General features: G+C 44.2%; 1 protein-coding gene across 1 annotated transcript; it reads right to left on the bottom strand.

Annotated features, from left to right (window-relative positions):
- Window positions 1-945: 945 nt before the first annotated feature.
- Window positions 946-14,011, bottom strand: alpk2 (alpha-kinase 2). Its single transcript, XM_084169847.1, has 8 exons — window positions 11,528-14,011; window positions 11,147-11,322; window positions 6,017-6,154; window positions 3,383-3,719; window positions 3,066-3,154; window positions 2,567-2,784; window positions 2,315-2,363; window positions 946-2,180 (listed from the first exon to the last, which is right to left on the bottom strand). The coding sequence occupies exons 1-8, from the start codon at window positions 13,265-13,267 to the stop codon at window positions 1,976-1,978; spliced, it is 2,952 nt and encodes a 983-aa protein (XP_084025973.1). The 5' UTR covers window positions 13,268-14,011; the 3' UTR covers window positions 946-1,975.
- Window positions 14,012-15,023: the final 1,012 nt, after the last annotated feature.

Genomic DNA, 15,023 nt, shown 5'->3' with positions numbered 1-15,023 from the left:
GTTTGGAATCTGATTGATTGATTGCTTCTGTGGACAGGTGTCTTTTATACAGGTAACAAGTTGAGATTAGGAGCACTCCCTTTAAGAGTGTGCTCCTAACCTCAGCTCGTTACCTGTATAAAAGACACCTGGGAGCCAGAAATCTTTCTGATTGAGAGGGGGTCAAATACTTATTTCCCTCATTAAAATGCAAATCAATTTATAACATTTTTGACATGCGTTTTTCTGGATTTTTTTGATGTTATTCTGTCTCTCACTGTTCAAATTATTCTGTCTCTCACTGTGGTCCTCTGTAGCTCAGCTGGTAGAGCACGGCGCTTGTAACGCCAAGGTAGTGGGTTCGATCCCCGGGACCACCCATACACAAAAATGTATGCACGCACGACTGTAAGTCGCTTTGGATAAAAGTGTCTGCTAAATGGCATATTATTATTATTATTAAATAAACCTACCATTAATTATAGACTGATAATTTCTTTGTCAGTGGGCAAACGTACAAAATCAGCAGGGGATCAAATACTTTTTTTCCCTCACTGTATTACGCTCTAATAAAAATGGAAAAAGCAGTATCCGATTACATATAACCCACTATCCACACAGTGATTTGGATCATTTGTTTTGTTTTGGATCGTAGAGACAGTATGAATGAACACCTCATCTAGACGATAACTCAGACATGGCAGACATTGCTTCCTGTAGCCCAGCTCTGAGGTAGGCCGAAGGCCGGCGGATGACGATATTGAGTCGTTTCATCTCTGAGGCAGACTGCAGTGGTAGCATAGCAGGAGGTATTCTGGCCGGGCCAAGCACATCAGACAGCTGGCTCGGGATGTCAAGAGGCTGAGTTCTCAGGGGGCGCAGTGGTGTGCTCTCACTCTGACTGGCCCTTCGTTCTTCTGTAACCGTATGTGTGCTGAAGGCTACTAGCATGTCGCCGGTATTGCAGTAGCATCACACTCAACAACACTTTAAATAGCACTCTCAGTCTTAGCATTTCTTTTACAGTACCATCACATTCAACAACAGGTTTCAAATGGTCTCAACATGCATCCTTGCTGTTGGGAGGAGCTACTCTTGTTAACCTTCCAGTTCTTTTGTTGTTGCACCAGACCAAATAAAAAAACATAGTCGTTTTACTAGGTCATTGTATATTTTTCTGTTTAATACTGTACATCTTAAATATCTGTTATACATAATTTCAAAGTACATCTATTGGTAACCTCTAGTTACCTTACAACAACAACAAAAAATGCATGTAACACAAATATATAAATATATATTTTCACTCATCATGTACATCATAGAAAATGCATAAAATTGTAGTCCTATGATTTATATAATTTTCTTGCAGTCTATGTTCTTACACAATAATTATGTTTTACACAATTTTCTTAAATCAAATGTTTAAAATGTGTCCTCCAAAAGTTTCTTAAAAAAATACACAAAAAGGAAACCAACAAAAAAACAGAAGAAACAACATAGCCTGTTGCTATGCTACGTCATCAAAGAGCGAAACACTACCAGAGAGGGTAGAAACCTACTATCTCTGATTATACTGCACATTCTTTCTAATCATCGCAGCTTCATCACAACGTGAGAAATACTGTACGTGGGAGAACCTATTCAACTGAATGAGACAAGCCCTTCATGATTGACAGCAGCAGATCCTCCCTAGGTATATTGACTGAAGAGTACTAGCAGACTTCTATGCCGCTTCAGGACGTCTTCAGTACATTTATTCAACCAGCCATACTTCCACTGAACCAACAGTCTCTTTATACACCAGATAGACAATCACGTATCCATTCTAGTGTATTGTAGATCAGGTTTATTAATTGGGCCATATTCCCAGTATCAAATCTGTTAGCTCTACTATCAGGTCTCTCTTGCAAAAGAGATTCTCATCTGAATGAGACAATAATAAATGTTAGATAAAAAATCCATAATTCTTACAATTTAAAGACAACCCCTCCTATCAGGATTTGTTCTTCAGGGTGGGTACGAAAGTATTTTTAGTCTTTGTGGCAGGTTGAGTTGGCTTGGGTTTATGGGCCACAGCCTTTTTAGGCTTTGGCTGTAAAGACTTGAGTCCAAGGATCTCACAGTACTTGTTGCACAGATGCAAGGCTTTGAACTGATCGATGAATGACGTGGCACAGTTTCCCTTGAACCCCTTGTATCTAGAAAACAGAAAACAGAGACATTGCATGTGGTTAGTGAGACACAGTGTACAATACACACTAGAGAATACAGTTCTTATATCATTTGATTTAAACCATCAGGTTTTGTATTGTATTTATTTTTCAATACTCACCCTTTCTTACATGTGGCTATTCCAACATCTGTCAATCTCATGCCAACTCCTGGAATGAAACGAGATAAATCAGATATCAATCAATCAGTCATTCAAGTTATTTATAAAGCTCTTTTTAATAGCAGCAGTTGTCACAAGTGCTTATACAGTAGATATATTATTAATATTTCCATCTCCTACTTTCTTTGAACTGCTGTGAATACAGTAGCTAGGCTGGACCTCGGCGCTCACTGTGCAGATGCAGTGACCTACCTTGCATGTCAGTGACGAGCAGGTTACCCTCAGTCTTGTGGTAGACCCAGTGCTGGAAGGCACAGCACTTCTGTCCTGCCTCTGAGTCTCTCCTCTTTAGGTTGATCTCCTTCCCGTCCCGGACAGAGTACTTGACGAAGTCCCCCATCAGCTCCTCTTCCAGGGTGGCATACGGGACGTCGTTGGACGGACGGTGGACCAGGTATATGGGAATAATCCTGGAAGGGGGGAGGGGGGAGGGGGGGGGGGATTAGAAGAGGAATAACAGGAAGAATCAAGACGGTTAACGTTGCTGTATTGCATATTTCACTGGGGGGAAAAAAAGGATGTCATGTTTTTGCTTGAACAGAGAGATTGGAACACAAGGTGAGCTGGAGTGAAGTTTAGGGGTTAAGTTGGGTGGGACACCAGGACACAACGGTAGGAGAAGAGATGGCATCTAGGATTTGACACTGGGATTTGCAGGCTGATGATGTGACAGCGATGACGTCATACTCACTCTGGAACCTCTCCGAAGGCTTCCTGTGTCTGGGCCACGGCTGTCCAGGCCTTGATGTACTCTCTGGCTGTGTTCTGAACATGGCACTCCTGGAATCACACAATACACACACGTGTTAGATCTGAGCATTTCTGCTGATGGTTACAACCGGGTTCAGGAAGTGACTGAATTGAAATTAAATTGACCCCAACCCTGGGTCACAGTATTACACAATGCCAAATAGTGAGAGTAACTGTTTTTCTAACCCTAAATGTACCCCGACCCTAACCTTAACTCTAACCCTGAGTCTGGTGATATCAAGGTAAATTAACCCTCACCTCCACGGCTAGGTTATAGTTCTTCTGAACCAGTTCCTCATTGTTCTTGGTCCCGTAGCTGATAGCGTTGTGTACCTTGAGCACACAGTGGTGGCCCTGGGTGAAGACAGTCACCATACCGGCCTTGAGCCTGGTCCGGAAGGCCCTCCGGTGCATACCCTCTCCGAAGTGTTCCTTCTCTGTCACCAGGCTGGCTGGCTGGTTCTTATCAAAGTACTGTTCTGACAGGAAGTCATCTTTGAACAGCAGACGGGAACATTTCACATCCTCCTCTTCACCTACTAGCTCAGTGGAAGCAGCTGAGGTAGAGAGAGGAACACAGTCATTTAGAAAGCACCTTTAACATAGCATAACATATTTAGATGCTTACACACTGAATGACCTCTGAACTTACCTAACACCTTGTCTCAGAAGTATACTGTATATCAAACTGAAATTCAACATTAGATCGCTGCTCACCTGTGGTGTTTTTCTGGGGATTAGCCAGGATGACAATCTCACTCAGCACTTTGAAAGAGACAGACAGAAACAGTGAGGGCTATTAACTTCCAAATGATATTTGTATATTGCTGTTTTTATTGTGAGAGCCCTGTTGAGTAAGATTTCCAATCTATTCATTGCACATGGCAAATAAAACCTGAAATTTGAAACTTGGATGTGAGTGTGACGTATTACATGTCTTACCCTCGTAGGTGAGGAGGTAGTCTAAGGTGTCTTACCCTCGTAGGTGAGGAGGTAGTCTAAGGTGTCTTACCCTCATAGGTGAGGAGGTAGTCTAAGGTGTCTTACCCTCATAGGTGAGGAGGTAGTCTAAGGTGTCTTACCCTCGTAGGTGAGGAGGTAGTTTAAGGTGTCTTACCCTCGTAGATGAGGAGGTAGTCTAATGTGTCTTACCCTCCTAGGTGAGGAGGTGTTCTAAGGTGTCTTACCCTCATAGGTGAGGAGCTGGTCTAAGGTGTCTTACCCTCGTAGGTGAGGAGGTAGTCTAAGGTGTCTTACCCTCGTAGGTGAGGAGGTAGTCTAAGGTGTCTTACCATCGTAGGTGAGGAGGTAGTTTAAGGTGTCTTACCCTCGTAGGTGAGGAGGTAGTCTAAGGTGTCTTACCCTCATAGGTGAGAAGGTAGTTTAAGGTGTCTTACCCGCTTAGGTGAGGAGGTAGTCTAATGTGTCTTACCCTCGTAGGGGAGGTGGTAGTCTAAGGTGTCTTACACTCGTAGGTGAGGAGGTAGTCTAAGGTGTCTTACCCTCGTAGGTGAGGAGGTAGTCTAAGGTGTCTTACCCTCGTAGGTGAGAAGGTAGTCTAAGGTGTCTTACCCTCGTAGGTGAGGAGGTAGTCTAAGGTGTCTTACCCTCATAGGTGAGAAGGTAGTTTAAGGTGTCTTACCCACTTAGGTGAGGAGGTAGTCTAATGTGTCTTACCCTCGTAGGGGAGGTGGTAGTCTAAGGTGTCTTACACTCGTAGGTGAGGAGGTAGTCTAAGGTGTCTTACCCTCATAGGTGAGGAGGTAGTCTAAGGTGTCTTACCCTCATAGGTGAGGAGGTAGTCTAAGGTGTCTTACCCTCGTAGGTGAGGAGGTAGTTTAAGGTGTCTTACCCTCGTAGATGAGGAGGTAGTCTAATGTGTCTTACCCTCCTAGGTGAGGAGGTGTTCTAAGGTGTCTTACCCTCATAGGTGAGGAGCTGGTCTAAGGTGTCTTACCCTCGTAGGTGAGGAGGTAGTCTAAGGTGTCTTACCCTCGTAGGTGAGGAGGTAGTCTAAGGTGTCTTACCATCGTAGGTGAGGAGGTAGTTTAAGGTGTCTTACCCTCGTAGGTGAGGAGGTAGTCTAAGGTGTCTTACCCTCATAGGTGAGAAGGTAGTTTAAGGTGTCTTACCCGCTTAGGTGAGGAGGTAGTCTAATGTGTCTTACCCTCGTAGGGGAGGTGGTAGTCTAAGGTGTCTTACACTCGTAGGTGAGGAGGTAGTCTAAGGTGTCTTACCCTCGTAGGTGAGGAGGTAGTCTAAGGTGTCTTACCCTCGTAGGTGAGAAGGTAGTCTAAGGTGTCTTACCCTCGTAGGTGAGGAGGTAGTCTAAGGTGTCTTACCCTCATAGGTGAGAAGGTAGTTTAAGGTGTCTTACCCACTTAGGTGAGGAGGTAGTCTAATGTGTCTTACCCTCGTAGGGGAGGTGGTAGTCTAAGGTGTCTTACACTCGTAGGTGAGGAGGTAGTCTAAGGTGTCTTACCCTCGTAGGTGAGGAGGTAGTCTAAGGTGTCTTACCCTCATAGGTGAGAAGGTAGTCTAAGGTGTCTTACCCTCGTAGGTGAGAAGGTAGTTTAAGGTGTCTTACCTGCGTAGGGGAGGTGGTAGTCTAAGGTGTCTTACCCTCGTAGGTGAGGAGGTAGTCTAAGGTGTCTTACCCTCATAGGTGAGAAGGTAGTCTAAGGTGTCTTACCCTCGTAGGTGAGAAGGTAGTTTAAGGTGTCTTACCTGCGTAGGGGAGGTGGTAGTCTAAGGTGTCTTACACTCGTAGGTGAGGAGGTAGTCTAAGGTGTCTTACCCTCGTAGGTGAGGAGGTAGTCTAAGGTGTCTTACCCGCTTAGGTGAGGAGGTAGTCTAAGGTGTCTTACCCTCGTAGGTGAGAAGGTAGTTTAAGGTGTCTTACCTGCGTAGGTGAGGAGGTAGTCTAGGATGACAGAGCCATGGGAACAGAGGAGACTACATCGGTACTTCCCCAGATCTTTATTGGAGGCGTTGGTGATGGTGAGGGACACTCTGCTCTCATCTCCAGCACTACACAGAGAAGAGAGGAGAGATTAAACCTTTAATCATTATTCTGAATTAACATAATCTATTTCTACTTAGGCTTGTTCTCTGTTCCAGTGTTTCCCATACAGGGGTACCTGGCCTATCCACAGGGGGTACTTGAGAAGACTCATGAGACCATAGGCTTACTGGTCAAATGTACATGAGGGGGTACTTCAGGGGTACTCCGGGCAGAGCAAAATATACTTGGTAGTACATGAACCGAAAAAGGTTGGGAAGCAATGCTCTATTCAACAACCCTGATGAAGGCAGTTTGCTGTCAAAATGAAGATTCATTAATGAATAATGAAAATATTATAGCATTATATTATTATATTACTATATTGAGAGCGATAAGAGTGTGACTGGAGGCTACATTTCTTTTATTTCTCTGTTAAAAACACCTGCCTCAACATACACCTGCCTCAACATACACCTGCCTCAACATACATCTGCCTCAACATACACCTGCCTCAACATACACCTGCCTCAACCTACACCTGCCTCAACCTACACCTGCCTCAACATACACCTGCCTCAACATACACCTGCCTCAACATACAACTGCCTCAACATACACCTGCCTCAACATACACCTGCCTCAACATACACCTGCCTCAACATACACCTGCCTCAACATACACCTGCTTCACCATACACCTGCCTCAACATACACCTGCCTCAACATACACCTGACTCAACATACACCTGCCTCAACATACACCTGCCTCAACATACACCTGCCTCAACATACACCTGCCTCAACCTACACCTGCCTCAACATACACCTGCCTCAATATACACCTGCCTCAACATACACCTGCCTCAATCTACACCTTCCTCAACATACACCTGCCTCAACATACACCTGCCCCAACATACACCTGCCTCAACATACACCTGCTTCACCATACACCTGCCTCAACATACACCTGCCTCAACATACACTTGCCTCAACATACACCTGCCTCAACATACACCTGCCTCAACATACACCTGCCTCAACATACACCTGCCTCAACATACACCTGCTTCACCATACACCTGCCTCAACATACACCTGCCTCAACATACACCTGCCTCAACATACACCTGCTTCACCATACACCTGCTTCAACATACACCTGCCTCAACATACATCTGACTCAACATACACCTGCCTCAACATACACCTGCCTCAACATACATCTGCCTCAACATACACCTTCCTCAACATACACCTGCTTCACCATACACCTGCCTCAACATACACCTGCCTCAACATACACCGCCTCAACATACACCTGCCTCAACATACACCTGCTTCAACATACACCTGACTCAACATACATCTGACTCAACATACACCTGCCTCAACATACACCTGCCTCAACATACACTAGCCTCAACATACACCTGCCTCAATATACATCTGTCTCAACATACATCTGCCTCAACATACACCTGCCTCAACATACATCTGCCTCAACATACACCTGCCTCAACATACACCTGCCTCAACATACACCTGCCTCAACATACACCTGCCTCAACATACATCTGACTCAACATACACCTGCCTCAACATACACCTGCCTCAACATACACAAGCCTCAACATACACCTGCCTCAATATACATCTGTCTCAACATACATCTGCCTCAACATACACCTGCCTCAACATACACCTTCCTCAACATACACTACCGGTCAAAAGTTTTAGAACACCTACTCATTCAAGGGTTTTTCTTTATTTGTACTATTATCTACATTGTAGAATAATAGTGAAGACATCAAAACTATGAAATAACACATATGGAATCATGTAGTAACCAAAAAAGTGTTAAACAAATCATCTGCCTCAACATAAACCTGCCTCAACATACACCTGCCTCAACATACACCTGCCTCAACATACACCTGCCTCAACATACACCTGCTTCAACATACACCTGCCTCGACATACACCTGCCTCAACATACACCTGCCTCAACATACATGTGACTCAACTGACTCATTATATACCTAACTCAACATACATCTGACTCAACTGACTCAACATACACCTGCCTCAACATACATGTGACTCAACTGACTCAACATACACCTGGCTCAACATACATGTGACTCAACTGACTCAACATACACCTGCCTCAACATACATCTGACTCAACATACACCTGCCTCAACATACATGTGACTCAACTGACTCAACATACACCTGCCTCAACATACATGTGACTCAACTGACTCAACATACACCTGCCTCAACATATATGTGACTCAACTGACTCAACATACACCTGCCTCAACATACATCTGACTCAACTGACTCAACATACACCTGCCTCAACATACATGTGACTCAACTGACTCAACATACACCTGCCTCAATATACATCTGACTCAACTGACTCAACATACACCTGCCTCAACATTCATCTGCCTCAACATACACCTGCCTCAACATACATCTGCCTCAACATACACCTGCCTCAACATACATCTGACTCAACATACACCTGCCTCAACATACATGTGACTCACTTTCACTGTTTTGAAAATGTTCAACAATGTTATTCTTAAAGGATGTATTATGTAAGTAGAGACGGATACTCTTACACAATAATCGTGACTGGCCGTATTCCAACTAAGTGGAGATTTATGGAAGAATAACAACGATATAGCATCTGATGCACAGTTGAATCATAGCGTTATATAAAAACGTGACCTTCTTCCCACTCATGGCTGAATCATCATCACACATTGATGGGTTAATATCTGCCAAATATATTCCTACGGTAACTGACACAGAGAGAGAGCCCCACCAAGTGGTAAAATACATATCTTTCAAATAGTGTAGTGTTTCCCTCAGCTGTGATCATTACTACAGTAGCACACAAATTCAACTGGGCCAACTAATCATCAACCCTTTGATTAGTTGGATCAGGTGTAGCTAGTTGGATCAGGTGTAGCTAGTTGGATCAGGTGTAGCTAGTACAGTGAATTGGGAAAGTATTCAGACCCCTTCCCCACATTTTGTTACGTTACAGCCTTATTCTAAAATTGATTAATTAAATAAAAATCTTCATCAATTTACACACAATACCCCATAATGACAAAGTGAAAACAGGTTTTTAGAAATCTTTGCAAATGTATCATAAATGAAAAACAGAAATACCTTATTTACATAAGTATTCAGACCCTTTGCTGTGAGACTCTAAATTGAGCTCAGGTACATCCTGTTTCCATTAATCATCCTTGAGATGTTTCTACAACTTGATTGGAGTCCACCTGTGGTAAATTCAATTGATTGGACATGATTTGGAAAGGCACACACCTGTCTATATAAGGTCCCACAGTTGACAGTGCATGTCAGAGCAAAAACCAAGCCATGAGGTCAAAGGAATTGTCAGATGAGCTCAGAGACAGGATTGTGTCGAGGCACAGATCTGGGGAAGGGTACCAAAACATTTCTGCAGCATTGAAGGTCCCCAAGAACACAGTGGCCTCCATCATTCTTAAATGGAATAAGTTTGGAACCACCAAGACTCTTCCTCGAGCTGGCCGCCTCGCCAAACTGAGCAATCGGGGGAGAAGGGCCTTGGTCAGGGTGGTGACCAAGAACCCGATGGTCACTCTGACAGAGCTCCAGAGTTCCTCTGTGGAGATGGGAGACGGTAAAAGGCACATGACAGTCCACTTGGAGTTTGCCAAAAGGAACCTAAAGGACTCTCAGACCATAAGAAACAAGATTCTCAGGTCTGATGAAACCAAGATTGAAATCTTTGGCCTGAATGCCAAGCGTCACGTCTGGAGGAAACCTGGCACCATCCCTACGGTGAAGCATGGTGGTGGCAGAATCATGCTGTGGGGATGTTTTTCAGTGGCAGGGACTGGGAGACTAGTCAGGATCGAGGGAAAGATGAATGGAGCAAAGTACAGAGATCCTTGATGAAAACCTGCTCCAGAGTGCTCAGGACCTCAGAATGGGGCGAAGGTTCACCTTCCAACAGGACAACGACCCTAAGCACACAGCCAAGACAACGCAGGAGGGGCTTCGGGACAAGTCTCTGAATGTCCTTGAGTGGCCCAGCCACATTTACATTTTAGTCATTTAGCAAACACTCTTATCCAGAGCAACTTACAGTTAGTGAGTGGTCCTCTGTAGCTCAGCTGGTAGAGCACGGCGCTTGTAACGCCAAGGTAGTGGGTTCGATCCCCGGGACCACCCATACACAAAAATGTAAGCACGCATGACTGTAAGTCGCTTTGGATAAAAGCGTCTGCTAAATGGCATATTATTATTTTTATTATTTTTACATATTTTTTTAACATTTTCATACTGGCCCCCCGTGGGAATCGAACCCACAACCCTGAGGTTGCAAACTGAGCTACATCCCTGCCGGCCATTCCTTCCCCTACCCTGGACGACACTGGGCCAATTGTGCGCCGCCCCATGGATCTACCAGTCGCAGCCGGCTACGACAGAGCCTGGATTCGAACCAGGATCTCTAATGGCTTTACACCACTGCGCCACTAGGGAGGTGTATACAGGTGTGCCAAGCTTGTAGCGTCATACCCAAGAAGACTCGAGGCTGTAATCGCTGCCAAAGGCGCTTCAACAAAGTACTGAGTATGTATGCATGTAAATGTGATATTTCCGTCTTTTTTTAAATATACATTTGCAAAAATGTCTAAAAAACTGTTTTGCTTTGTCATTATGGGTTATTGTGTGTAGATTGATGAGGGGGGAAAAAACGATTTAATCCATTTTAGAATAAGGCTGTAATGTAACAAAAAAGTCAAGGGGTCTGAATACTTTACGAATGCACTGTAAGTACTGAAATAGATCAAATAAATGGAATGTCTGGGAGTACTCTAGAAGATATTTGAGAAACACTGAAATATGGTAACAGGTTAGGGTAACTAGCTCTCCCATAGGAATATTTAAGGGCATGGATAGTATAATATACTGTCAAATCAAATCAGGACTTCTACCTTCTCTTGATCTCAGCCAGCACTGCCCCCTCTCTGGTCCAGGTGACGGTGTAGTCAGTAAAGACAGCCGTGAACTGACACCCTAGACTGAGGCTCTGAGGATCGTCACTGACAGGCACTGCCTGGATCCGCTGCACCACTCTGGGCACTGAAACAAAATACACACATATGTCTAAGAATTACACAGAAAATTGATATTATCGTTTATAATCATTTTGGAGTAGTTATCATAACACTAGACATGGGCTCAAATTGTTTTCTTGTTTTCTTTTAAATAGTTAAGCTTCAAAATCGAACCAATGGAATAGTTTCAAGTGCAAATCCTGCCCACTCCAAGTAGGCTCAATCAAACGCTCAAAGTATTTGAAAGAAAACAAATACCATTTGAACCCATGTCTGTGTAATAGTATACTGCAGTGCATTCCCACCTTCTTTTGGTGCATGATGTGTTCTCTGTTTCAGTACTTCGCTGTAGGCCTTCCTACGAGTCGTCTCAACAGCAGCCTTGGTTTCGTGCTTACCAAACTTGTCCTCAGACAGACGGCGTCGCTTGATGACATCATCATTGGGCTGCTGGCCAATGGAGGTGGTAGACTGGAGCAACTTGGATGAAGGGTCACTCACTGTGGCGCCTTGGCTGATGACAGAAGCATCAACCAGAGATTTCACACCAGGTTGTTTCTGAGCGCTATCAGAATGAACACTGTCCTTCTTACAAGACAGAGCTGCTGTAGTCTTATCTTTGGTTTTCCCAGCCTTGGGTCCAAATTTGGCATCGAAGATGTCTATTTTCCCCTTGGCAGTGATCTTCTGTTTAGCCCTGTTCTCCACCTCAACCAGAGGCTCCACCCCTTCGCTCTTCACTGTTGCATTCTGGGAGTGTTTCCCAGAGTGTTTCTTCTTCTTCCCATGGGCGTGGCCTTTGGTGTTAACATTCTCTGTTATGACAATAGTCTCCATGACAGTCACAGATCCATTGTCGCCATCGTCGCATGGTGTTAGGGGGTCACATTTGATGTTAGATCCGAGCGGTAGGTTCTCCTGTGTTCTGAAGGTTGGTGGGGCCAGATGGTGAACCCCAGCTGGCTTGTCTTTCTTGGAGTGTGTTCTGGTTTTATGAGGCATCTTGGAGCCCTTCTTTAGGTCTGCTGTAACATAGTGGTTGGGTTCTTTATTTCTGTCTGACTGTATTTGTTTCAACAAGGACGTTCTGGAGTCTAGAGGGTTATCCTGGTCTAGAGTAACGTATGCAACACGTTCCTTCTCTGAGATCATCAAATGATCACCGGTCACAATGATACAGTTGGAGAGTTCTTTACCGAGGGAGCTGACCTCATGTGGGACTGTGATGTTTTTATTTCTGTCAAGAGACCAAGATGCTGTTGATTCCTCACTTGACGAAGACGATGCTGGAAAGTGTCTGTTCAGATTCCGACCAGAGCAAATGGTCAACTTTCCAACCTTGTCCTCTGATGTTGTGTCTCCAGAACTTATATCCCTCTTTGTTCTCGTCAACAACAGTTTTTCTTCTTTGTTTACCACAGGTGTCTTCTTATCAATGTTCCTTCGGAAACAGGCGGGCAAAACGGGCAGTCGGGGCACATTAGATTGTATAAACGCACAACTCTGACCCTTCTGCTCATTGAGTAGTGCGCTCTTAGGACCGGCTTGGATGGTGTCCCCTTCCAAAGAGCTGTTCATCCGGCAAAAGAGAGATCGGCCCACGCTGAGACTCAGAGGTGCTAAAGGCATAACAGGCATTAAAAACGGTGGATTCCCCCACTGTGGCGTCTTCCCCTCTATCTCTTGGAGGTCCTGCCTGTCCGTGTTGGGGGACACGTGTATGTCCGCCTTAGTGTCCCGGGACGGTGTGTCTCTGTGTGCCGGCACGTGTGTGTTCCTGTTAGAGTCTGTGATGCATTGAAACTCCTTTGTTGACTGTTGATGTCTCTCGTCACCACACACATATTCCACCTGATGTGCCTTGCTACTGGAAGGGTAACCGGAGACGCTCACCGACCCATAACTTCTCTCTTCACCTTCCCCCTCAATGAACAAGCCGCCCAGCTGAGAGACACTGTCGTCTGTCACATTCCGCACTGCATTTCTAAGGTGCTGCATGGGGAGAAATAAACAAAGTTTCAAATGGTTCAATAGTCACCGGAGGTGTAGGCTCGGCAAATGGTCCAGGAACACAAGGAAAGCACAAAGGACAACGCCCAAAGACTAGTCAGCCCCTCCCCCTCTGAGGGGACAACATGTATCTCTCTGTTACAGTATCCAGAGGACTGACTGTTGAATGAGTGATAGAATAATGATTTAGTATCCATGTTTGGTATCTTTCTGAAACTTGTTCTCTGAGGGTAACTCTGATGCTATCTATATGGATGTATGATCTCTGTGGTAACATCTGTCTTATTTACATAGGTCTCATCCCCCACACAAGCTCTTAGATGATGTAACATCCTGTGGAGACTGGGCCTTGGTGGTCAGGTTACACTGTAAACTTGTTATCGTTTGATTGGTCAGTGGTGATTGGTTTTGGGTTGAAAGGTCACACCTTCAGATGTTATAAATGGAATTAAATACCTTTCGTTCTCTCTCTTATCCTGTATCCAGTCCATGGAGGAAGGTTGTATGATCAATTCTCATTTCCTAGGCTTCTAGACCTCTGGCCTAGTAAGCATTGCTTTGTTTATGCTTTGTCTTGTAAATTAACCTCAGGATCTATATGCTTAGAATAATTCCTTGTAATGCTTGTTATTGCTTTGTAACTTAAGCTTTATGCCTTGTATGTGAATCCATTCATTTTACAAAGTTATTAAAAACACTTGTATTTAGAATTCCATTCTCAGACATTTCTTCATAGCCTACTACTGTTACTCAACCATAGTATCTTGCATATTACTATTTATCTTTAGGGACTCAGATAAACATAAACATTTTAATAGGCTAATTGCTTAGTTTTATTACGAATCGCATGCAATGTATATATAATATGCTGTATATATACAGTGGGGAAAAAAAGTATTTAGTCAGCCACCAATTGTGCAAGTTCTCCCACTTAAAAAGATGAGAAAGGCCTGTAATTTTCATCATAGGTACACGTCAACTATGACAGACAAATTGAGAATTTTATTTCCAGAAAATCACATTGTAGGATTTTTTATGAATTTATTTGCAAATTATGGTGGAAAATAAGTATTTGGTCACCTACAAACAAGCAAGATTTCTGGCTCTCACAGACCTGTAACTTCTTCTTTAAGAGGCTCCTCTGTCCTCCACTCGTTACCTGTATTAATGGCACCTGTTTGAACTTGTTATCAGTATAAAAGACACCTGTCCACAGCCTCAAACAGTCACACTCCAAACTCCACTATGGCCAAGACCAAAGAGCTGTCAAAGGACACCAGAAACAAAATTGTAGACCTGCACCAGGCTGGGAAGACTGAATCTGCAATAGGTAAGCAGATTGGTTTGAAGAAATCAACTGTGGGAGCAATTATTAGGAAATGGAAGACTTACAAGACCACTGATAATCTCCCTCGATCTGGGGCTCCACGCAAGATCTCACCCTGTGGGGTCAAAATGATCACAAGAACGGTGAGCAAAAATCCCAGAACCACACGGGGGGACCTAGTGAATGACCTGCAGAGAGCTGGGACCAAAGTAACAAAGCCTACCATCAGTAACACACTACGCCGCCAGGGACTCAAATCCTGCAGTGCCAGACGTGTCCCCCTGCTTAAGCCAGTACATGTCCAGGCCCGTCTGAAGTTTGCTAGAGTGCAATTGGATGATCCAGAAGAGGATTGGGAGAATGTCATATGGTCAGATGAAACCAAAATAGAACTTTTTGGTAAAAACTCAACTCGTC

This window comes from Coregonus lavaretus, assembly GCF_964263955.1.
Source record: "Coregonus lavaretus genome assembly, chromosome: 10".
Lineage (NCBI taxonomy): Eukaryota > Metazoa > Chordata > Actinopteri > Salmoniformes > Salmonidae > Coregonus > Coregonus lavaretus.
The sequence above is the reverse complement of the archived record's forward strand: the minus strand, read 5'-3'. Positions and strand labels throughout refer to the sequence as shown.